This window comes from Lissotriton helveticus, chromosome 12 (assembly GCF_964261635.1).
Source record: "Lissotriton helveticus chromosome 12, aLisHel1.1, whole genome shotgun sequence".
Classification (NCBI taxonomy): domain Eukaryota; kingdom Metazoa; phylum Chordata; class Amphibia; order Caudata; family Salamandridae; genus Lissotriton; species Lissotriton helveticus.
This window is the reverse complement of record NC_136073.1, coordinates 889,118,016-889,143,112: the sequence shown is the minus strand read 5'-3', so window position 1 is coordinate 889,143,112 and position 25,097 is coordinate 889,118,016. Positions and strand designations below refer to the sequence as shown.

The following is a 25,097-nucleotide window of genomic DNA, read 5'->3' as shown; positions in this document are numbered from 1 at the left end:
AATCATCCGTTAAAGCACAGTACATCATAATATACAATCTTCTCCAACTGTATCCTATCCTATCCCACAACGTCAATCTGCTATTGGCTTCCAAATCCGCAGCCCTCTTTCCCTTCCCCTCCTACCTTTCCTTGCATAAATTGGCTTTTCCATATTATATGAGGACAGTAAATTAGCCAACCATACTTGTAATGTCGGGGGGTTAGGGTCTAGCCAGGCCCTAGCAATGCACAGTCTATATACTGCCATAGCCAAGAAAACAAACTCTTGGTGCTCCCCTTCTTCTGGTACTATTCCTAGGAGTATGTGCACTGGCTTAAGTTCCAACTTGATCTTCAGTGAAATCTCTAGGAAGTGTTCCAAGTTTCGTAACAATGTATGTAGCTGTGGACATAGCGCGAACATGTGTATTATGTCCGCCTCTCCTGAGTTACAACGCGGACATGTTATACCCTCCGTCCCTCCCCATTTCGCTATCCTTGCTGGTGTGTAATATAGGGAATATATAGTTTTATAATGCTGCGACTGTAGAGACGCAGAACACAGCACTGTACGCCCTAAGTCCAAAGAGTCCTGGAACCACCCTAGTTCCCCTTCCAATTTTTCTGCCCATTTTCACTATGTTTATCCAAGTCATCCTGCATACCACACACAAAACTGGCGTATAGGCTTCTTATTGAGCAATCCCCCCCTAGTCTTATTTTTTCCATTATCTCTACTTTATTGTAACCAACCAACCCACCTTGCTTATTTCCTAAAAAACTCCTAATTTGTAGATACTTGAAAAAATCCTTATTGTTCAAACCAAACTAAGGGCCCGATGTAGGTAAAACGCATTTACCGATTTTAAAATACCGATCCGTACCGAATCGGTATTTCAAAATCGGAAAATGATATGTAGGAAATAATCATCGGAAAAATACCGAATCGGTAGCATTCGGTATCGAGAGTCGATACGTACCGATTCGCCAACTACCGAATCGGTATAGGCCGGGTCGGACAAGTCCGAATCGGAAAAAAAAAAATGCGGAACCAACCGAATCGGTAAACGCCGATTCGGAATAATAAATACGCCCCATGTGCCGAAAGGCCAATAGGAAGGCATTATACATTCCGAATCGGTATTTACCGAACACATTCGGAAAATACCGATTCGGAGAATACCGATTCGGAGAATGCCGTTTTGCCGAGCTGGTTGAGTGACACTGAAGACATCAGCCAATGAGCTGTAAGCACCCTCCCCCACAGGGTGTGGCAACCCAGGCAGGTGCAACTCATCAGAACATTCTGGAAAGCTGCATGAGTTGAGCAGACACAGAGAGAGCAGCATTGTGAGCAGGATCCCTGAGAGACATGGACACCAGCACAGAGAGCCAGAAGGCAGGGCGGAAGCGCAATCCTAAATTCAGCACCATGGAGCTACAAACTTTGGTGGAGGAGGTGGTGAGGGTGCACACCCAGCTATATGGCAGGCAGTCCCTGACTGTCCCGGAGAGCACCAAGAGGAGGCTGTGGCTCGACATCGGGGAGAAAGTCAATGCAGTTGGTGTCACCCACAGGAGCCTAGACGACCTCAAGAAGAGGTTTTATGACATCCGTGGCGTGACCAAGCGCAAACTGGCCGACCTGCACAAGCAGGCTGGACTCACTGGAGGAGGAACAAACCGTGCGCCACCCCTCACTCAGCTGGAGGAACTAGTGGCGACGACCATCGAGAGGGCCAGTGTCGTGGGCATTGGGGACCTGGATAGCTCATCCCGAGCTACAGCTACAGGTAAGAAGCATGCGCAACTTGACACACCATACCAGACACCTCCCCTACAGACCCAATGCACAGCCAAACCCCAGGCCAGTACAGCTAGCAACAGACATGAGCAATGCATCGTGCTAAATGTACTCAGCAAAAGTTACCAATAATGCCACAGCAGAAGCATGAGATAAATAACTGTAATACAGCATCAACGTGTTTGTAATGAGATGTGCAATGCTTTAATAGTTGTGACTGGAACACATTAGCACCCACTTGACAAATGCTTCTTTGTACCTAGGGGCACCATCAGGCGGGGGAGCAGCATCAGCTCCAGCACCAACAGCCAGTGCGGCAGTGGCAAGCACCAGTGCAGCAGCACAGGAGGAGGAGGACAACAGCTGTGCCCTGGCAAATGAGGAGGACACAGGACATTCCCTCACAACTCCACACTCCCCCCGACTGTCTCAGTCTCAGTCGCCCTCATTGGTATTCTCCCCGGACAACACACCACCACAGAGCCACCCTGCACCTGCCACTTCCCCGGCCCGGAGGAGAATAGTGGCTCCATTAGTCATCATGGAGGGGGCAGCGGGTCAGGCTCCTGCACAAGACCCCGTGACACCAGCGACACCAGAGCACACACAGCAGGGCAGCAGGATTCCACGTAGGCCACGTGCTACCAGCAGCCCAATACCAGCACCGGGAGGCAGCGTCTTCGCAGGGCTGGAGACCAGCATGGTCACAATTCAGAGGATGCAGGCGAAATCCATCCTGGCCTGCCATCGCCAGTTGCGCCTGCACAACCTGCAGATGGGTGAGATGACACAGGGCTTCAAGACCTTCGTTGACAGCAACAAGGACATAGCAACATCAATTGGCCGAATGACCACTGCCATCACCCAGCTCTGCACCAGGTTGGATGACCATGAGCTGAGTCGTCGCAGGGATGCAAGAGTCACGAACAGGTCACTCACCCGCCTTGCGGCTGCGACTGCCCAGTCATGCCAACGTGGGGCAAACATGGAGGCCAGCCTCACACAGTCCATGTCCGAGGTCACTAGGGGCATGGGCCGTATAACAACAGCCATGGAGACACTACTCATCTCCAACACCGCAGTGAATCCCGTCCTGGGCGAGGCTGGGGACAGCAGCAGCCGCAGCAGCCCGGCCAGCACTGCGTCAGAGCCGCGCCGGAGCACCAGACGCTCAGCTGAGGCTGCAGGGCATTCTGAAGGGGGTGAGGTTCATCCCAGTGGGCCTGCTAAGCGCAGCAAAAAATAGGACTGCCACTGCGGGTGAGGCAACCCGGACATTGGACATTCCTACCCCTTGTTGTTTAACTTTTCTTTTGTTGCACATCAGTGCAGTAACGTTGATGCAACATTATTAAATTTAATTTCTGAACACATACATTGACCTGTTTGTGCATCTGTACTCACTCAGAAATAGTTGTCTGTGATCTCCTGACGCCTGTATCTGCCGTCAGATGGTGCAGAGACTCCAGCAGGTAGTGGTAGTGGGACAGCATTGTCATCATCAGGGTCCTCGTAGTCGGATAACTCTACCTCAGTGCCTTTCCTGACTGCAAGGTTGTGCAACATTGCACACACAGCAATAATCTTGCAGCAGGTGATGGGGGTGTATTGTCTTGCACCTCCGCTCTTGTGCAGACATCTGAACCTGCTCTTCCAGATGCCAAAGGTCCTTTCCACTACGTTCCTCGTGCTTTTGTGTGCACGGTTGTACCTCCTTTGGCTGGGTGTTGAGGGGTTGAGGTAAGGTGTGAGAATGAACGAGCGTAGGGCATATGCACTGTCGCCTGGAAGGAGAAGGGGTAACATTACTCACATGCATACATGTATTACACACTGCAATTTTGGTAATGGGGGTCTGACACTGTGTCTTACCTAGGAGGTATCCTTCGCCAAATTCCCCTGCCATCAGCCGTGCATAAATCCCGCTACTCTGGAAGATATAGGAGTCATGGGTACTCCCCGGAAACTTTGCAACCAGGTCAGTGATCACACACTTGGCATTGCATATCACTTGCACATTTATGGTGTGCCGTGACTTCCGATTGCGGTATACGTATTCGGTGTCAGCAGGGGGGCAAATCGGTATGTGTGTGCCATCTATGCAGCCAATGATGTGGGGGAATCTTGCCATCTGATAGAATTCAGCTTTTGTCTGTGCCAGTTCTGCATGGGTGGAAGGGAAGGAGATGTAGTGGGCCATCCTCTGGATCATGGCATCAAGGAACTTGTGGAAGAACCTTGACAGGCTGCTCTGGGTCACCCCTCCTGCCACAGCAACTACACTTTGATAGCTGCCAGACGCCAGAAGATGTAGGCAGCATAGCACCTGCACCTGCACAGGGATTGCATGTGCCCTTGGGGTGGGGTGCTGCAACAGGGGTTGGAGGTCCCTGATGAGGTCTCTGATGGTGTCTGCCTCCAGCCTGTACCTCTGTAGGATCTCTGGATCTGTCAGCATGCACAGGGTCACCCTCTGCCTGTACACCTGCTCCTGTCTCAGCCATTCCCTCTCACCTTCCTGCTGTAGCCGTAGCCGTCTAGCTATGACATAGAAAGCTGCCATGTTGCAAGTAGAACTGCATTTTGGGTCTTTTTTTATAGGTTGCACCTGGTTACCACCTGATTCAAATCCATGGTAATTTCCGAGTCAGAAATACCGATTTTAGAGCAAAATCGGTATTTCTGTGCTTACCTACATCTCAATCTTAGGGTTTTCGCATGGAATCGGATTTTCACCGATTCGGAATATATACCAATTCGGCGATTTTACCGATTCGGAAAATCACCGAGTCGGTCGGATTCCGAATCGGGAAAAAGTAGTAATCGGAATAAATCTCCGATTCGGTAGATTACCTAATCGGAGATTTTTTCCGATTCCTACATTTTTCCGATTCGGAATCCGACCGACTCGGTGATTTTCCGAATCGGTAAAATCGCCGATTTCGCAGGATTTCGGCCTCCTACATCCCGTTGTCTGTATTCCGATCGGTAACGGCCGAAAATACCGATTTTCGGCCGTTACCGACCGACCTACATCGGGCCCCTAGTGCACAACTCCAAAAAAGTGACTATGCCCTGGACCCCCCAAAGATCTCCAATGCTTATTACCCCCTTTTGCATCCACCTTTCCATTGTTCTATCTCCAAACACCTCGTCTGGAAATGACCTATTTTTGAACAATCTTGTATATCGATTGAACCTTCCTAGCCCCACTTTTTTCATGCATGCCGTCCATACCTTAACTCCTGCCTCCACCGTCTTATATCTAGTCCTTTTAAAACGCCCATATTCCACACAAGCCAAGAAACAATTTTCCACCTCTTCACCTAGTACGGCCTTATAAATTCTAGAGGAACACTCTCTTACCCTTGGATCTTCTCCCCCCCCCTATTAAGCCTTGCATATATTGAATGGCCGCAGCCCAGTAATACAATTTAAAATCGGGCGCGCCCCAACCACCTCTTTCTCTGGGGAGTGTCATGTACCGATAAGCCCTACGCGTTTTGCCATGGGTCCAAATAAATTTATTGAGAATTCTCTCCAGTGCTAAAAACCATTTTGTTTCAAAGAATAACGGAATTGCCCTAAAAAAATACAAAAATCTTGGGAGTATCAACATTTTTATCACATTTGTACATCCCACCAAGGACAAGTGTAAATTATTAAGCCGTTCTAAATCTGATTTTACCTTCACCAGTAGAGGAGCCACATTATTCTGCACTACTACTTCCAGATCCGCAGATATCTCCACCCCCAGATAAACTGCTGATTTTACCACTCTTGGATCTGCTCTATTTTGTTCATTTTGCCCATATCGATTACTCACTATTTGAGTCTTGGTTTTGTTTAAGCTATACCCAGAGACTTTTCCAAAAGATTCGGCCTCCCTTTCTACTTCCACCATCGCCTCCTCTGGATATGGGGTTAAAATAGCCACGTCATCCGCGTATGCCAGTGTTTTCACTTCGCACCCATTCAGACTCATCCTAACAATACCATCATTCGATTCAAGCCGACGCAGAAAAGGATCCAAATACAGCGCAAATAGGAGAGGTGACGACGGGCAGCCCTGCCTCGTTCCTCTTTCAATCTTGATTCCTTCTGAGTGCCCCCTACACACCCTAATTCTAGCCGTAGGGTTTTTATACAGTGTCTGCATTGCTTTGATGTATTTATTGCCGATGCCATTCCACCTCAATACCTCCCACAAATACTCCCAGGAGACTCTATCAAAGGCCTTCTCTGCATCTAAGAAAATTGCTGCCATAGAGTCTCCTGGGTTACTAGCTGCGTCAAAGAATGTTAAAACCTGCCTTGTATGTTGTGTGGTCCCCTTGCCTGGTATGAACCCGTGTTGGGAGTTAACAACTAATTTTTCAATAACTCCTGCCAACCTTCTAGCCAGAATTTTAGAATAAATTTTCACATCCGCGTTCATTATCCTGGTTGGTTTGCAGGTTTCCCTTTTTTGAGGATCACCACTACATCTGCCCCCCCCCCAGGAGTTAGGAATTGCTTCCCCATGTTGTGCCTTACTCATAACGTCAAACATATCCTTACCTAGCAAGTCGAAGAAAACTTTATAAAATTCCACAGGTAGCTGGTCAGGACCTGCAGCTTTTCCAGAGGGAAGAATATTTAGTGCCTCTATGAACTCCTCTTTCTTAAGCGGCTGCTCTAACTCCTTACTTTCTAAAGAAATACCCACTGGAGCCACCCCTCTCAAATATCTCTCTACTTCTTGAGAATTCCCCTCCTTATCTTCTTTATATAATGATGCATAAAACTGGCTGAAATTTTTTCGAATCCCATCCGCCCCTACTACTCGGTTTCCATATTGATCTATCATCTCTAAAATGTCAGCCACAGCCGCTCGCTGCCTAGTACGTGTAGCCAATAGATGCCCGACTTTTTCGCTAAATTCATATATCCCCTCTTTTTTAGCCAGATATTCCCCCACCGTCTTAGTTGACATATACTCAGAGGCTTCTGCCTTAAGTGACACCATTTCCAATAATAATGGCTCCAGAGACAGCTGTTGATGTATCGCTTCTCCCAGTTCCCTCTCTGCATCAAGAAGTTTCGTATTCAATTCCATCATCCTATTTTTTTCCTTTGCTCTTGTAGCTAACACGTATCTCAGGGTCTCTCCTCTTACCCCAGCCTTAAAAGCGTCCCAAACCATCCCCGAGCTAGCGGTACCCCTGTTGATATTCCAGTAGCTTCTAATCCAGGATCCCATGCGTTCTTTGTACCCCTCCTCCTGCAAAAGTGCCCTTTCAAATGTCCACTCCCTTTTTTCCCTCCTGTCTTGGCCTATTTTGATTGTTAAAACCAGAGAGCTATGATCTGAGATTAAGCGGGGGTATTTTTCTATTGCAGTTACGTTAATGAGGGACCCAGAAATTAGAAAGTAGTCCAACCTAACCATCACTTTGTGAGGGGCAGAATAGAATGTGCTACCATCTATAGCTGGGTATAGCTCTATCCAGGGATCAAACAGTGAATTATTGGTAACCAGGTCACATAATGCCCTATAAGTTATTTTTTTTCTCCCTGAGTAAGGAGTCCCTGACTGTAGTATAGGATTCCTAAAATCATGTATATTCAGATCTCCACATAGCACAATTGGTTCAGGCCAGCTTGCCAGCTCCGAATCTAAGTATTGAAATATCTCAGGGTCATCTTGCGTTGAGCCATATATAGTTACCAGTGTGAGTTTCTCTCCCCTAAAAGTCAAATCCAGCATGACCCAACGCCCCCACTCATCCTCCTGTTTTTTTATTTACTACCACATCCCTGATCTTCCCTAGGATCGCGACCCCTCTATTCCTTGTAGCTTGTTTTGAATTAGCTAAAACATTAAATCATAGTTGTCCTAAAAGGTAGGCTTGTGCCACCTCTACATGGGTCTCTTGTAGGCATACTACGTCCAGATGTAACCCCCCCCAACAACGCCGCCACTCTATTTCTCTTATTGGCATCATTTAACCCACACACATTAATACTCGCGATTCTACAGCTCATTACAAATTTTCATATTTCCAAGGCATCTCCCCCAATCACTTAGTAAAGTATTCAGAAAGATATAATCTGTCATTCCTGCATATCTAGTATCCATTGCAAATTTTATATACCATAAACCAAGTGTACTCACAAATAACAACATAAAAGTAAAAAATACAGTGTGCTTAAACATTTCAGTGAAATTAACCAGTTTTTTCCCCTTTTCAGCCCCCTTTTAACCCCCCTTACCCCTCCCACCCCAACTAGACCCTCCCCCCCCGGTTTTCGGCAAATAGGTCAATAAGACCTATGTGTGACCGCTTTGGATAGTGCTAATCGCACCCTCCTCCCACCCGGGATCTGCCAACCCGTGATAAACCCTTAGTTGGATGTCATCTAAACAATATTAGATTATTCTATTACCCCCCCTTTTGGGGTTTTAACTCATCTAGAAACTGTTGAGCCTTAATCTCCGACAAGAAGAATCTTGTTCTTCCCTTCGTTACCACCTTAAGTTTTGCTGGGAAGAGGAGGTATGCTTCTGAACCCTGTGCTTGTAAAGGCGCTATCATTTGCCTTAACCTCCACCTTCTCTCCACTGTGGCGTGGCAAAAATCGGGCCTGGCAAAGAAGGTGACGCCCTCTGTTGTACGCCGGTTGTCGGGTCTAGCTTTCTCAATAATTTCTTCCCTTAGGAGGTAGTTTCCTATATTTACAAGGATCGCCCGAGGTAGGTTCCCCTGACCACCCCCCCCCCTTGACCTTTCTTCAATGTGAAGGGGAACCTGTGTGCTCTCTGTATCTCTTTTTCCCATTGCCAGTCGGACTCGGGAAATGCACCTTTTAGTAAGCTAACCACATAGCGTCTTGTATCTTGCCCCTCGAGCCCTTCCGCCACACCCAAGAGTCGAACGTTATTTCGTCTCTGACGATTTTCAAAATCTTCCAGTTTCCACTGGAAGTCCTCGGAGAGTTTTTCCTGAGTGGTTTGAAAGATCTGCCAACTCCCAACATCATCCTCCAGCTTGCCTGTACGTTCCTCTACCTCCGGAACTCTATCTGCAATCTCGTCGTATAGTTTATTCATCTTCCTCATTGTGTTCTGTATTTTTTTTGAAGCCTGCCTCGCTCTCCGGCTCTCTGCCCTTGCTTCTGTTTGAATTTGCTTTAAAGTGCTGAGCAGAATATCAAATGGAGCTGATTGCGCTGTAGCCTCAGGAGGTATTTCCCTCGTATTATTCTCTTCAGAATAGGTTAAAGAGGTAGCCGAATAATCCCATGTTAATCGATTACCAGCCCCAGATGGTGTCTCAATGTGGCGCCTGCTTAACATTGATAGTCTTTTCAGTTTTTTTCTAGTTGTGTCTTTGCCAAAGGTACTTAATCCCGAGCTTGCACGCTCATCTTAACTACCCTTGGTAGTTTGATCTGTTTCAGTATCCTCATTGGGTGAAAAAACTCTCCCTCTGTTGAGGGTCCTTCCCCGATCATGTTTAGGCTCTCTTCACAGTTTTTTTTATTGCTGGTTATAATGTTTTTTTCCACCAGGCTTGCATCACTCCCCCACGTTTTGTCAGTTCTCTTCCCCAAGCCCAGCTCAGTTTCCATCAGCATTATGGCTCCCAACATATCTGATTTGCCTATTGAGCCTCTCCTCATCTCACCTTCTGGAGTTACTGTATTTTCCACTGAACCTGGCGCCGAGCTCCTTCTGGTAAGGGCGCTTGCCTGCTCTGGTAGCGACTCAGTGCTTGCTGCAGTGCTGACATCGATGATTTTGCCGTCCAGGGCCGGGCTGGGGGGTTGCTTAGCAACCCTGCGTTCGACGCTTCCTGCGCCCTCAGCGTCCTCGCGGGTGCTCCTGCTGGCTTCAGAGACACTGTTACTGCCGATTTCAGCCATACCGCTACTGCCGCTGCTCGCGTTCCCCTCGCTCAGACCGGAGATCTTAGGAGAGAAGACTCCCACTAAGGTAGACTGCCGCAGGGGTGGCTCTTTATTTTTACATTTGTCTCTGTCTTTGTCTTTTTCTGATGCCTTTGCCACGTCTGTATCACTCACAGACGCTGCATTTCCCCGTCCGCCCTGTCCGCCTTGAGTGTTTACTCTTCCCCGCGGCTCCGGCTTCTTTCTCGGAGGGGGGGCAATGTTTTTCCGCACTGCGCCTGAAGAGCGCGGTGGGCCACTCATGTTAAGCGCCTTCTCGTTCAGCCCCGCTGTATCAGCAGACTTTTTGAGGACTTGAACCGCCTGTCCTTTCTCCTTGCCATGTCCTCTCTCCGGCTTTGGGGGTCTCATTTTGGCCGCCTTTTGCTGGGGCCTTATCCAGCCCGCTTCTTTCAGAAATGTTTTTACCGCCACTTGTGCCAGGCTCCAGGTGCCCCTTTGCTCCAAGGACGCGAACCACTTCCTTGATCTTTTAACAAAATTGCTGAGAATATCACCGTCAGTGTTAAGGCTCCTCAGTCCAGTAAGCAAGCTCGCCTGGACCCAGTTTGTAAATGACATCAGGGTTTGTTTGTTGTTACATCCCGGTGTTACACCCCGGTGTGGGAGAGGAGGTGAGTGCGACCACTCAGCACCGTCCAGCCGCGGCCATCTTGCCCAACCGCCGAGATCAGGACATTCTACTGCAAAAATCGAGAGAACTGTCCCAGATTAGCTTTGAGAATAGCAGAATATAGCTATACCCGGACTACACTCTCATGGTACAAAGGCAAAGTTCTTCCTTCATGGCAGTTAAAAAGAAATTGCGAGGTCTGAATTTGAAATACGCTCTATTATTCCTGGCCAAGTTAAAAATTATATATGAAGAGAAAATGCACTTCTTTGAAAGCCCAGAGGATGTAGAGGAATGGCTGGAGGTGATGGAACCAGAAAAACTCACAACTGCGGCCTCCCAAAGTATAGCCAACAGCCTCAGAAATGATGGAGCACCCGGCCCACGAACCACACTGCGCACACGCAGGAAAACCACGAAGTCCAATCCAACGCAACTACAAATGCAAAAGAGCAAGGAGCAGGCGCTCCTCACAGCCTCAACTTTCCGGGATGCCACACGAACTGGCGACATGACCTCCGAAGAAGTGGACACGCACAGATCAGACTCGGAGGGGAGTGTGGCCTTGTTCCCCACCGTGACCCCGCAGACGGCGGATAGTTTGTTTGATTGACTGGTTATTCTATGTTGTTAAACACGAAACAGTAATGCCACCTGCAATTCTACTTTGGCACAATGGCACAATTTCATAGCCCAGGGAGCTGTTGGAGCTCCACTGTAAATAGGAATATTAGACTGTACTGAGTGGATGGTGCTGGCAATGCCCCCAGAATTTCAAAAGCACTTAACAAATGTAACACGGTTGTTTACATGTTATGTTCAGTTGTATGGCCCGGTATAGTTCCTTGACCGGACCGAGTATTGGGAAGTTTAAGGGAGGGAAACAGTCCTGCAAAAGGTGCTACATCAGATAGGCTCTGCACTACAAATGCTATACCGGCCGCCGTGCGTTCAGGGTTCACATTGCAATGCATGCACCTATTACATATACTATAATAACATGGAATGTTCCGGGTATTGTTGTTGTTAGCCTATAGGAAGGGGGTGAGTTTTTGTAGAGAGTCTTGTGAGGTTATGATGGAGGGGCCTTTTTGTTGCTCGAGGTGTGGATTCAGTAATATTTCCACGCTAACTGCATGTGGTGACCATCTACTGTCCAAGGAGGCCATAAAGATTTTTAACCTCAATAGTAGATCGTTAGCCAGACATTTATGATTTTCTGAAGGACTCCGAATGCCCTCTTTCTTACCAAGACATGGCTCTCCGACGACATGACTGAACCTAGTCTAGCGCTCCTATTAGGATATAGCATTCTCACCCTCAATAGGGCGACCAGGGGAGGGGGTATTGCAGTGATCTATAAATCGGTCTACCCCTGTACCTTTACTAGGCAAACTATACCTGGATGTGAATGTGCCCTTTTTAAGGTTACATATAGTCCCAACTACACAATGTCAGGGCTGTTGATCTATAGGCCCCCTGGGCCTTCTGCTGTGTTTAGGGCTGCACTTGTTGAGGCGGTCAGCATGCTTGCTGTTAATACTGCCAACTTTACAATCACCGGGGACCTGAATATCCACTTAGAGAAAAGTGACGACCCTGATGTGGCTAATTTTATTGCAGATATGGCAGCTTGCCAACTAATACAACTGGTGTCTGGCCCTACCCATGTAGCTGGTCATCTGTTGGATCCAGTTTTTACCAACATACTCACTGCCCTGACCCCTATGCCCATGGGATGGTCTGATCATTTTTTGGTCCCCATGTCCCTTTAGGAGATAACAGCCTCTCGGAGCCTGGACCAGACGTCCTCACTTAAACACCCTTGGCATAAGCTTGACTGGGACGCTTTCCAGGCCCGATTGTCTACTACATGTCCAAGCCTCTCTAATGATCCTGATGAGGCTTATAGGGACTTAATAGATTGGATCAGCTAGCCACTAAATGGTCTCATCCCTCTTAAAACTGTCCCTGAAACGTAAAACTCGATCTAATCCTATATATATATAACTAGCAGCCCGTCCCGACCTTGTCCGGGAGCAATCAGGCTTCCCCGACCCCCGCCTGCCCCGACATTGTGCAGCAGCCCGGCCCCCCGCCCGCCCCGATATTGTCAAGCAGCCGGGGCCCCCGCCCGCCCCCCGCCTGCCCGAAGCCTTACCTCAGCCGCCGCTCCTCCCCCGCGCTCCTCATTTCACCGCACATTGTGCAGCAGCCCTGCCCCCCGCCCGCCCCGACATTGTCAAGCAGCCCGGGCCCCCACCCGCCCCGTCCCCCGCCTGCCCCGAACCCCGCCTGCCCCGACCCCCGCCTGCCCGGAGCCTTACCTCAGCCGCCGCTCCTCCCCCGCGCTCCTCATTTCACCGCTCCGCCGCTCCTCGCCGCTTACCGCTCCTCCCGGCTGTCCGCCGGTCCTCACCGCCATTCCGCCGTTCGTCACCGCTCCTCCCCCGCGCCATGTCCGCCGCTCCTCCTCGCGTTCCTGGACGCTGCTCCTCCCCGCGCTCCTGACGTCAGCACGCAGGTCGCGGCCGGCACTACTTCGAAGGGACTACTTTTTTTTAATGTTAATTTTTTAAATAACGCATATTTTTATACTTTATATAGCCTATGTCCATCTGCACACCCTGACAATTACAATGATGTATCGGGTGTGTGGATTGGTGCCGTGGTTCCCGAGTTTACCCGCCTCAAAGGTGCAAAGTTTTTCCTTTATAATAGTAGTATAGATAGATTTTGACATTTTTAAACTTGATAGCACTGTCTGTGCATTAGTTGTACCTCATTACTACCAGTTTAACACCCAAATATAGCAATAAGTTATAGAAAGGTGACCAGTCAATGTTTGCGAAGGTCTTTCCACCGCGCGGCAACATGTCGCTGTGTTTTATCTAACTTTTAAACTGAGCTAGAAACTTTTTTTGTTAAACTCTGCAGATTATGAGGCAGATGATGGATGGATTATGTGGCAAATGCGGCAAATATACAATTATGCGAAAAGCCCTGCAGCTCCACAGTCACATAACTCCAGTGGGCCTTCCTATAATTCATGAAAGGCAAACGGGTGTAAGAAGGGGACTGCTCAGTGACCAAGATTCCCAGAGAGCGGGGCCGCCTTGAATCTCCACACTGCTTTGCAGATTGCAACTACCTGCACTGTAGCAAGCTTCTGATAAATGTGCGCACACTACTGTGGGTGCCTGGAGATGAATGTTGTCTGTTTGTGTGAGAGAAAACAATTGCATGCTTCCAGTGACGCATCCCTTTTACGGGTAAAAAGCATTCGGCAGATTTATCATTAGCATCTAAATGCGAATGCTCCTAAATAATTCACAGTGGTATCCAGCTGGCATGTCCTTGACCCTCCCTGTACATCCCAGCAGAGCCACAGAGGGATTATCTTTCTGCCACCTTTGGAGGGGGCGGGAAACGTGTGCCTTAAAAGGCAGATGTGGGCAGAGAGCGAGGCACGGGAGACCTTTTTTTTAGCTTTTACTTTATGTAACTTCTAAATTTAGACCCGGGCTCCGGACCGTGTGTCATCACATTCGCGCACAAATTCTTCTTTAATAATCCAAATGCAGAGATTTCTCAAATCAAAGCTCGGCCGCTCTGATACCTGACGCCAGCTTGCCTGCTAATGTAGCAAATCCAGAGAGATTGAGTCGGACGCTGAGAGTAGCCCTGTCGATCTTGCTCGTCTCCCCTCCCTCCCTCTCTCCCGGTCTCTCTCTTTGTTTCACTGTTGTTTAAGAGGGAAGTCATATCAGGGATCATTAGCTGCGAGCATCCCAGCTGGGATCAGGGCTGAGAGCAATGGGTGAGGAAGGGGAGGCGGCACTCCGGGATGGAGCGCAACGGGTTAATGAAAGCATGAGGTGGCTTTTAGGCAGCAGCTGGCGGAAATTTGGACATGCTGGCAGGGGCACGTACGAGTGGTTAACCAGCGAGCCGGGCCTGCCGCTTCTGGTACCCCAACTGCAGGTCACTCACGTTCCTGGACGCCGCTCCTCCCCGCGCACCTGACGTCAGCACGCAGGTCGCAGCTGGTGCTACATCGAAGGGACTACTTTTTTTTTAATGTTAAGTTTTTTAAATAGCGAATATTTTTATACTTTATATAGCCTATGTCCATCTGCACACCCTGACGATTACAATGATGTATCAGGTGTGTGGATTGGCGCTGTGGTTCCCGAGTTTACCCGCCTCAAAGGTGCAAAGTTCTTCCTTTATAATAGTAGTATAGATAACGAGTTGGCTGACCTGCGCAGAGAGCGTAAAAGGCTGGAACGTATTTGGAGAAGGGATTTTAACACCAATGCGAAAGACATCTATCGAGCGGCAGTTAAAGGCTACCACAAGGCCATCCAATCGGTAAGTGCTTCGTTCTATGCCGACCTAATCTGCAACAGCGATAACCCGGCAAAGAGCATATTTTCGATACTTTCCAGCCTTAAACAACAGCAGATCAATGTAGGGGAGAAAATACAGTCCAACAAGCAATGTGAGGACCTTGCCTCTTTCTTTATTATGAAGGTAGATGACATATTTAGGTCCTTTCCTGCCACAGCTACCATCCCACTAGTGGCAGGGTGTGATTGACTTGTTAATACCTTTGAGTCGCTGGCACCCATCTCCACAGACCAACTTCAAGCTCTCTGCAGGAAAATAAAATCTGGCTCACCTGCGGATCCTCTGAAACTAGAGCAATTTAGAAGGGTGCTACCCACGATCTTGCCCTCCTTGAAGCAGATAATCGATATGTCGCTTTCCACCGCCACCGCGCCCAAGGTGTGGAAACATGCTAAAAAGCCCTGGTTGGATCCGGGCAAGCCCGAAAATTATCGCCCCATTTCACTACTCCCGTGGGTAGCTAAGATTATGGAGGCGCACATTAATTCACTTCTTTCAGATTTTCTGGCCAAAAATGACCTGCTGTAATTGTTTTCGACCTGGTCACACCACTGAGTCAGCTCTCCTGGCTGTGACAGAACACCTCTGGTCTGCTCTGGACGCTGGGCAAACGTCGGCGCTCATCGTTCTGGATCTCAGCGCTGCGTTTGACAGTGTCCCACGCCATTTTGCTTCAACGTCTGGCAGAGGCGGGGATTGTCGGCTCAGCCTTGAAGTGGTTCACTTCATTCCTCAGCGAGAGGTCTTTTATGGTTAGTATTTCCCCATTTGTCTCAGGCATCCACCCTATTAAACAAGGCGTGCCACAAGGTTCCTCCCTCAGTCCCCTCTTATTCAATCTCTATGTCCAACCGCTGGCTGCGGTGGCTAGAAACAGGGGAATGACCATGGTCTCCTATGCCGACGACACTCAGCTGGTGGTGGCACTCTCTAACAACACCAAGAGGTACGCCCTGAAATTTCAGGGCGATTTGGCGGTGGTCGCTGAATGGATGACCGCCAACTGCCTCCAGCTGAATGCCAGTAAATCAGAGGTGTTGTTGATGGGAAAGGACCATGGTCTATGGAGTGAACATTGGTGGCCAAAAAGCCTGGGTAGCGCCCCCTCTCCTAAGCTACCCCTCAAAAACTTGGGGGTGTGGCTGGACTCATCGCTCCGCTATGAAGTCCAAACAAAAAAGGTAGCAGGGACCTGCTTTGGGCTCCTACGGGGACTTAGACCCCATTGGGGTTCTTTGATCCCCCTACGTGCCAGACTATTATTCAGGCAGCCATAATGTCCATATTGGATTATGCCTGCTCTCTGTATCTAGGGGCTAATAAGGTCGAGAATGCTCGGCTCCAACAGGTACAGAACGCAGCAGCCAGATCGTTGATTGGGTTGCGCAGGTCTTGCTCAGTGTCAGCCACCATCCATCGGTTACACTGGCTACCAGTGGCTAGGAGAATTTAATTTAAGGCGCTTTGCATCACTTTTAAAGCCCTGAAGTTCAACACTTCGGGCATTCTGGCTAACCTAGTCATCCCCTACGTCCCCACACGCCAGCTTCGCTCACTGGGCCAGCACTTGGTGAGGGTCCCAAGGTTTCGAAGATTGCGGGCAGGAGGTCGTTCCTTCCGCAGTAGGGCATCCATTCTTTGGAATTCACTGCCCAGTCACATTCAGAGCCATACTAACTATCTGAAGGACATAAAAAGACATCTTTTTCCCACTGTGTAGTTTCTGCCTTCTCTCTATGCTTTTGGATCTGTTGACAGCGCCGGGATGCCCCTTTGCTGGGGCAGCTGTTACGCTATACAAATGGCAGTAACATGACATAACATAACATAACAACATAACGTTTGGGCTCTGTGCAGAAGCGGCACAGGATACACACACAGCTGCTGAGACGCAAAGCACAGATAGTATATCTGCAGGAATTCCACATGGTGGAAAAGGAAGTAGTGAAGCTCCGCAGGAAATGGAGAGGTCAGATTTTCTCCACCACTTGTTCAGGTTTTGCGAGGGGAGCCACAATCTGGGTTAGACACGGGGTGCCTTTTACGTCATTAGAGCAACGAGTGGAGAAGCAAGGGCGATATTTTTTCGTACGAGGAACCCTAGATGGTCAACCTTTAGTTCTGGGTACTATTTATGCACCAAATTATGAGCAAGAGAAATTCCTGGGCACGCTGAATCTTGCATTGACGGGATGGGAGATGCATCCATGGATTATAGGTGGTGATTGCAATACTGAAAAGGCATTATGTGGGTGGGTAGCGGGTTGGGAGGTGTGCGACATGTGGAGGATGCGACATCCGACAAACAGAGAATATTACTTCTATTCTCCGGTCCACATGCTTCACATGAGAATGGACAGAATATATTGCTCAAACAGGATTGCAATGCAGTGGTACTTGCTACATACTTAGCAAAGACCTTTTCGGACCACAACCCACTGGAAATAGTGATTAACGGGGGCAGGATACCCACCTGGAGACTATGGCCACAGTTGTTGGAGGACTTAGTGTTCCGAGCTACCGTGTTCGACACTATCCAACACTATTTCGCAGAGAATTGTAACACAGCATCAGACAGATTGGTGGAATGGGATGCCTTCAAGGTGGTCATTCGCGGGAAGGCAATTAGTGCGACAGTAGGTGCTCTGCAGGAAGTCCTTAAGTCACTCATAGATATCGTAAAAAAATGGATAGGCTAGAGCAGGAAGCTGCAAGTGATGATGACAAACGAGCCCCATTGCAAGAAGCCAGAATCAGACATGTGAAATATTAGAAACCCTTTGTGTTATAGATCACCAAAAATACACACAGTTGTGTCACGCCGAGACAGATAAGTCTGGGACGTTATTAGACAAACTACTACGGGACGATCCCCCCACTATCATAATTAATGAGGTCACTATCCTAGAAGAGGATAAAGTCATTACTCAATGAGATATTAATGTGGCCTTCCGCCAATACTACGCCACAATCTATAGTGCACCCACAGGCAGAGAAGACACACAAATGGACGCATTTTTATCAAATTTTTCATACCCGCGGCTCACGGCAGAAGCCCAGAAGGAATTAATAGGAACAATTACTAAATCCGCAATCAGGATTGCCATAAAAGGACTCCCACGAAACAAAACTCCTGGTTTAGATGGCATGCCAGCTGAATTTTATAGTATATATGCAGATTCCCTTGTGCCCCAATTGGAGATTTTATAACGACGCAGCACTGGATAAGGGCTTCTTACCCCTCACTACGGAGCAGGCATTGGTGGTATCACTCCTGAAACCAGGAAGATACCCCACTGATATGGCCGGCTACCGTCAGGTATCATTACTAGCAACAGAATATAAAATACTTAGTAAGGTACTAGCTAACAGACTCTTGCCAATTCTGCACAAACTTATCCACATAGATCATACTGGCTTTCTGCCTGCTCGCAGTACGTCATTGAACACCAGGAAATTACACCACCTCATGACAGAGGGTCCAAGCCACTATGAATACGCGGGGTGTATCTCATTAGATATGCGTCAAGCGCTCAACACTATTATTTGGGACTACATGTTCCGAGCACTAGAGAAATTTAGCCTTCCGGAGAATTATATAACATGGCAACGTCTATTGTATGATGCACCTACGGCCCGAGCACATACAGGTACACACATCACGGCAGATCGATACACAAAGGGACGAGGCAGGGCGGCCCTTGTCACCACTTATATTGGCCCTTGAACCCCTGGCGCTAAAAGTGCGCACAGAACTCAGTGACATGGGCATAAAGATAGGGAACACTACACATGTATTCTCTGCATATGCTGATGATATTATTCTGTTTCTTCACGATCTTCGATCTAATCTGGACCCTCTCGCTGACGTGTTAGACCACTTTGAGCAACTTTCAGGCCTTACCATAAACCCAGTGAAATTGCATATATTCTTCTTAAAAGAGCGTGTGAACCCTATGGAAATTATATTCTGCGCTACAACGTTCAGGGTTGCACAACACACGTTCAAATTCCTGGGTATCCAAGTTTATCAGACACATGCAGACATGTTGGAAGGTAATCTTCACAGAGCACTACGAGCCCTACGCTCTAGTATTGCCTTCTGGACTACTTTACCGTTATCAGTCGCGGGTAGAGCGGCCATAACAAAAATGGTGGTCCTCCCACAACTGCTTTATTATTTTACAAACCTGCCTATTGTGATACCACACACCACATTTAAATTAATGAATACAATGTTAATTGATCTCATATGGGGATCTGGCAGAAGGTGAATAAGTCTAAAAAAATTACAGCTCAGCAAAAATTGAGGGGGGTTGGGTGTACCTGACCTTAGGGCGTACTATTACGCTTGTCAATTACAATGGTTAACCTTCTGGACTGCGGGTCGTGATTTACAAGAGATAGGATTCACGGACCAGGATATTGATAGGGGAACTTTACATGCCCTGTTACTGCCCGAAGCAAAACCCCACAACATCCCCCTCCTTTGCTACGCACAGTATTACAATGCTGGAAAGCGGCATTACAATATACAAGCACGCCTCCTACTTATGCCGGTAATATTCCATTATTGGGAATACCACTGTTAGGTGGACAAATAACAAAGCTTAGGATAACACCCTGGTTAGACGAAGGGATCAGCAGGGTGGCAGACTTGTTCAATGGTGGGATGCTCTTGGCTCATGGTAATTTTTTTAGGGAGACGGGAGCACCGTCCCACTTATATTTACTACACGCGGTATTGACACAATACGTTAAAGCCCAATGGGCCCCTCAGAGGCAGGAGCCCCCTACACACGACCTAGTCAAAACCCTCTATTATATGGGTAGAGGTAGACATCTTATCAAGTGGTTGTATGTGGGGATTCGTTCACACACAAAGGTAGATCTAACCTCATTGCGTAATACCTGGGCAGGGGACATAGGGCGGGCTCTAGAAGATAAGGAATGGGCGAAAATCGTAGAACATCCCAAAAAATATCGAGAAATGCGAAATTTAAATTTATACAAACCATGATCCTACACAGAGCTTATCTTACCACTCGCAAATTAGACAAAATGTTCCCACAGATACAGCATCACTGCCCCAAGTGCCAACTAGAAGGTGCTGTCCTCATACACATGCTATGGTTGTGTCCACGCATACAAGGGTTCTGGGACTCTGTTAGGCGTCTCACGTATGAGATAACACACCGAGAGAGACATAACACTATAGAGGAATGTATTCTAGGCTTGCAGAAATATGCGGCCAAATACAAAGCACAATATGGATTTGCAAATCTGGCACTTATCTTAGCAGCATGGGCCATCACTATGAGGTGGAAATCAAAGACACCACCCACTGAATATATATGGCATAGTGAATTAACCCGCTGGGGCAGAACAGAGAGTGCGGTAATAAGAAGGGAGGAGGCAAGAGGTCTACGGAAAACTCCACTAGCGATAGACTGGGATGTTATGATGGAAAACTGTACAGATTTGGACATAGATTTTAGTACTGCCGTAATTAGCACACAATAAGCCACAACAGGACCAGATTGAACAATTCGACATTCTAAAGGTTTATGGGACTAGCGGGAGGGGGGAGGGATTGTTTACAAAGGGTTTTGGTTTATTCGCTAAAGTGATGTGTAAATGATATAGTTTATGTAGAAACAATAAATAATGTGAAATGATACAGCAACAGTACAGAGCACCTGATGAAGTGTGGGAATGTCGGGCAAATGGTAAAGTGGCTGTTACATAAGGTGTATCTCTCCTACGGTCACACATAAGGAGTTTAATAATTCCCTTTACACTCATTCTTTGCATACTGGTCATTTGCAATGTACCTGTGATATAGTGATGTACTGATGACTTATTGTACTACAAAAACTTAATAAAACTTTGTTTAAAAAAAAAAAACATTACCAGTACAAGATTCTGCCATTCAGCCTGAAATCAGCTCCTCACGCATTTTCCAATTGCCTGGAAATTGTAGCAGCAGCCTTACGAAGGAAAAGCATATTTACCTACCCATACCTTGACTGGTTGGTGAAAAGCTCCTCTTCAGATCAAGCAAGAAAACATTACAATGTTTTACTCGAGACCTTCGAATCTTTAGGTTTCCAAGTCAAAGTCGAAAAATCCATCCAGATTCCCACCCAAAGGATTCACTACTTGGGGCGACTCCGGATGCAAAAATTACCAAAGTTTGTCCTTCGGAGGAGAGACTATCCTTAATTGCTTGTTAGTGTTCGAACCTTTTACACATGCCGCACCCTTCAGCCAGGCCGATGGCTTCGTTACTGGGGTCAATGGCCTCATGCATATTCCTGGTCTCCAGTGCCAGACTGCACATGAGGCTGCTCCAACAGAATCTGGAGGATCAATGGAACCAATACACAGACCACTGGGACAACAGGCTCACCCAGTCACAAGCGACAAAGAGTTTGCTACAGTTGTGGATTCAACGGAAAAACCTACTCATCTGTGTCCCATTTCATCACGACACTCCATCGAAAACGCTCATTACATATGAATTTCTACTGGGCTGGCTAGCCTACAAGGGCACCCTACAGACACAGGGCCTGTGGTCAGCCAAGGAACACCTATATAATATCAACATACTAGAGCTACAGGCTGTCTATCTAGCCCTCAAGTCATTTTATTCTTCCATCCAAACCAACAAGCTCCCGGTCCAGACGGACAACACGACCATGAAGGATGAAAACCCTAAACTTTTGATGTGTCCATTTCCCTACAGGGGATGGACTATACAGTGGAACATAGACCTGGGAGTAATCATGCCAATGAAGATGGTCTCTCCAGATATTTCCACTTAGAACATGGAGATTCAACTGGTCAGGGTTAGTTTAATGTCTCTGCGTTTGGGGGGGTGGGTTGTGTAGGAGAGTAGGATCTGCTTCCTATGGTTACCCCCACTTTTTGATGACGTTTCACTGTTTTTCGACTTCAGTCTGGCTGGGGCCCTGCTATCCAGGACCCCTGCCTAGCTGCTTCATCTCTAAATTGATTCCATGTACTATAGGTACACTCCAGTTTGGGTACTGGGGTACCCTTTTGAGTTCCTAGTATATGGTACACTAGGTACTAAGGGCATATGTACCCCAGAGGCCTACCAGGGGCTGAAGCATGTATTATACCACCCCAGTGAAGCCTTCCAAAATGACACCACAGGACTGCTACTGCAGCCTGGGCAAGGTGGTGCATGCAACCCTTGCTAAGATGTAGGCTACCTATATCTACCTTAAATCATTGCACATAGAAACCTAGCAGCACATCACAAAATGGATGCTGCAGCCACAGACACGAGTCTGGCCTCATGCTGCTGACTGAAACTCCGGCAGGGGAGGCCTGGACAATAGGTTTCCTGTCACAGGAAGGTGTTACCACATCCCAGACATGCCTTAGTGGATTGGGGCTTGGTGGGTGCACTCCCAAGAGTTCTTTGAAGTCTGCACTGGGGGTACCTTTGGTGTCCCTGTGTATAGCCCAGTTCAAACTGGTTGCAGGGGCTACCAGACCCTGCTCTGGCAAGAAACTGGACAAAGGAAATAGGTGTAGCCACCCCTCTTTCCAAACCCTCCCAGAGGTGCGTCCCCAGAGTTAGTCCAACCCCTTCCTTTGTTATAAGAAAGGAACCCCTGACTACAGGACTTCAGATTACACCTGGACGAAACTCTGCTACAGAAATACCGGAACTTCGACGATCTACAAGACTAGATGATTGAAGAATCGAAGAATCTCCTTTGGAGTAAAGGAGTTACTCTCCTGCTTGGCAGGCACCAACAAAGCATTTGCCGGTCCGAAGCTCCCGACGGAATTCGAAGTACCTGCAGCCCAGGAGGTGGATTTCCAGACTTCTCAGAGGCCGACCGGAGTCCCCAGCAAAGCTGAGACCCGTAAACCTCGTGAGTGCCGTGGAACCGGAACTCCTGGACACTGTGCACATTTGCAAGTACATCAGCTTCTCCACGTTCTTTGAGGCTGTGCTTTGGGTTACTTGTAGCCCAAGCCCGAGCACCTTTTGCACCGGAGATTGCTGGCCTACACTCTACGAGTGTTCCATGAGTCAGCTCTGTGTGTTTCCGCTCGAGGCCCCTTAGCGATCCCCGGTCCTTCCACTGGTAGGTCCCTGTGAAGGTAACTCTGATTTTCCTTGGGCTTCCCTTGTTCCTCCAGACGTGCCCTGACTACCCACCGCGTGGTGAGTCCCTCGGACCTTGCCTGTCCACACTGAAGCATCTTTCTCTTTTAAGCGTGGGTTGCTGTTGCCAAGGCTTGTAGGGTCCAATCTGGGCACCGACACCGCAGTACTCGACATACTTTGTGGGACAGCTCGAATCCAGCTCCTGGTCTTCGTCAACGCCTCCTGGTCCTCGTGGCTGAAGAGTCAAGCTTCACCTCTTTCACCTGAAACACCTGACATCGGTGGGCATTCGTCTACTGTGCCCCCTGGTCACTGGCTAGTGACCCAGACTCTATCCCCTCTGCTTTCAGGTTCTTCCCAACTTCGATCCAGGCTTGGATCCACCCGGACACTTTCCTCTTCGACTGCAGCAGCACTTTGCAGCAGATTCCCGACACCAAAAGACCCCTATGTACCCGGTTACCCTGGGTGAGTTAACACGAGTACTCCGGTGCTCCCGGGGGTGTTGGCCCTAGAAACTCTTAAGTCTAAAGGGGTTTGCTCAAATTCCTCTTCCAAGAGTCCCTAATCTTTAAATTAAATTTCCAACTGCGACTTTCCCCATTGAAGTTAACAGCGATTCGCTGCTGTGTTCTCACACTGCATGCGTCCCCCGTGGGTCCCCTGTGTCAATACCGTGGGTGGTTCCTTGTGGTCCCAGCACTTCTACAGGCTCTAGACCTTGTGTCTAGTAAAGTCATGCTTCCTTTACCACTTTATTGATATATGGTTTGGTACGCACCTAGGGCTCATCGTATATTGTGCTAATTTACTGTGTACTATTAAGTGTAACTTATGTGTTTTGTCCACTAGCCTCAAAAAGAGACAAGTAGGGTGTGTTTAGAATAAATACATGCATTTTATATTTATACCTGGTGTGGTTCTCGTTTCATTTGGTCATTCACGAGATTATAGACTGTAAGTAAGTGTTTATTGTTTAGTCAATTAAAACCATAACAATATAAAAGACATATATATTCCAAACAAAATTAACAGAGAATTAACAATTTGTCCATTTTGTCTCTGTTAGACACTAAATTTCATTGTTAAAATTCAATTGCCAAGTACTTGTCCATTTTTCTCTGCCAGGGATCTGTCCCTGTTAACAAAGCTTTCGAAAACTTAAGGAATTTGATCAATTTGCCATTCATTTGTGGGTCTGATGGATCTAGACAGGCAATTATTGCAGCTCTACAGGACCTAATGCCTCTCACATTAAAACTTTGTCTGAGCAGGGTAGCTCGTTCATTATAAAGTTTTTTTACATGTGCAGATTACATGAATAAAGTCTTCTTTGTGGTAATCATAAGGCCGGCATGATTTAGGGCCTGTATGCACCCAGATTGGCTGGCAAAACAAGCTGCTTTACATTCCTTCAAGACTTAGCCTGAAGGCTGCTCTCCATAGCTACCACTAGGATAGCTTTCAATAAAGGTTGTCTTTTACCTATCACCTCTAAGGGGTTGTTTGGACTGGTACAAGGTGCCCACTATAACTAGTGGACAGCATATGCCAGCAGGCGCGGTGCATCCATTGGGGCGTGCCGCAGCTCCCCTCAGCATCTTTGAACTTAAGTAAACTGAATCAGTTTACTTAAGTTCAAAGATGCAGAGGGAGAACTGACAATCATGTCAGTCAGCATGACGTCCCACCGCCCACCCCTTCAGAGTCTGAAGGGGGTGGACGGTCTGGTGTCATGCTGACTGACAATAATTGTCACCAGGGGCAGCAGGCAGCACCACAAGTGCGCATGATTGGGGACGGAGGGCGAATTTTTAGCCCGTGCCCAGTCATGCGCACTTGTGTTTTTCACTTGTTGGCACATGCCCATTAGGAGCCCTTCGGCCTCCTAATGGGCAGGCTGTGGGCGATGACTAACCGTGCCCTAAGCCAATCCAGGCGCTGCTGGCCCATCCCCCCCCCCCCCCCCCGCGAGCCGCGACTGGAATGAGGCAGTGTATAAACAGTTTTAGAGTGCGACATTGCAATCTCTAAGTGGGGATTGCAAATATTGTATACTCAACGCTGGACTTTTACACTGATATTTGGGCGAAATGTGGACCCAAGAAGCACTCCTAGGATATGAGTAGAAGGCCTCTTTAAGAAATTGCCTTCCCCGGGTCTGTGCCACCTGACCTT

General features: G+C 48.0%; 2 protein-coding genes across 14 annotated transcripts in view; both read left to right on the top strand.

Annotated features, from left to right (window-relative positions):
- Positions 1–25,097, top strand: part of ZCWPW1 (zinc finger CW-type and PWWP domain containing 1) — a 1,771,049-nt gene that overhangs the window by 712,504 nt on the left and 1,033,448 nt on the right. The window lies entirely within an intron of this gene.
- LOC144797708 (uncharacterized) lies at positions 1,174–3,158 on the top strand. The gene is made up of 2 exons (XM_078668444.1): positions 1,174–1,774; positions 2,049–3,158. The coding sequence occupies exons 1-2, from the start codon at positions 1,354–1,356 to the stop codon at positions 3,029–3,031; spliced, it is 1,404 nt and encodes a 467-aa protein (XP_078524570.1). The 5' UTR covers positions 1,174–1,353; the 3' UTR covers positions 3,032–3,158.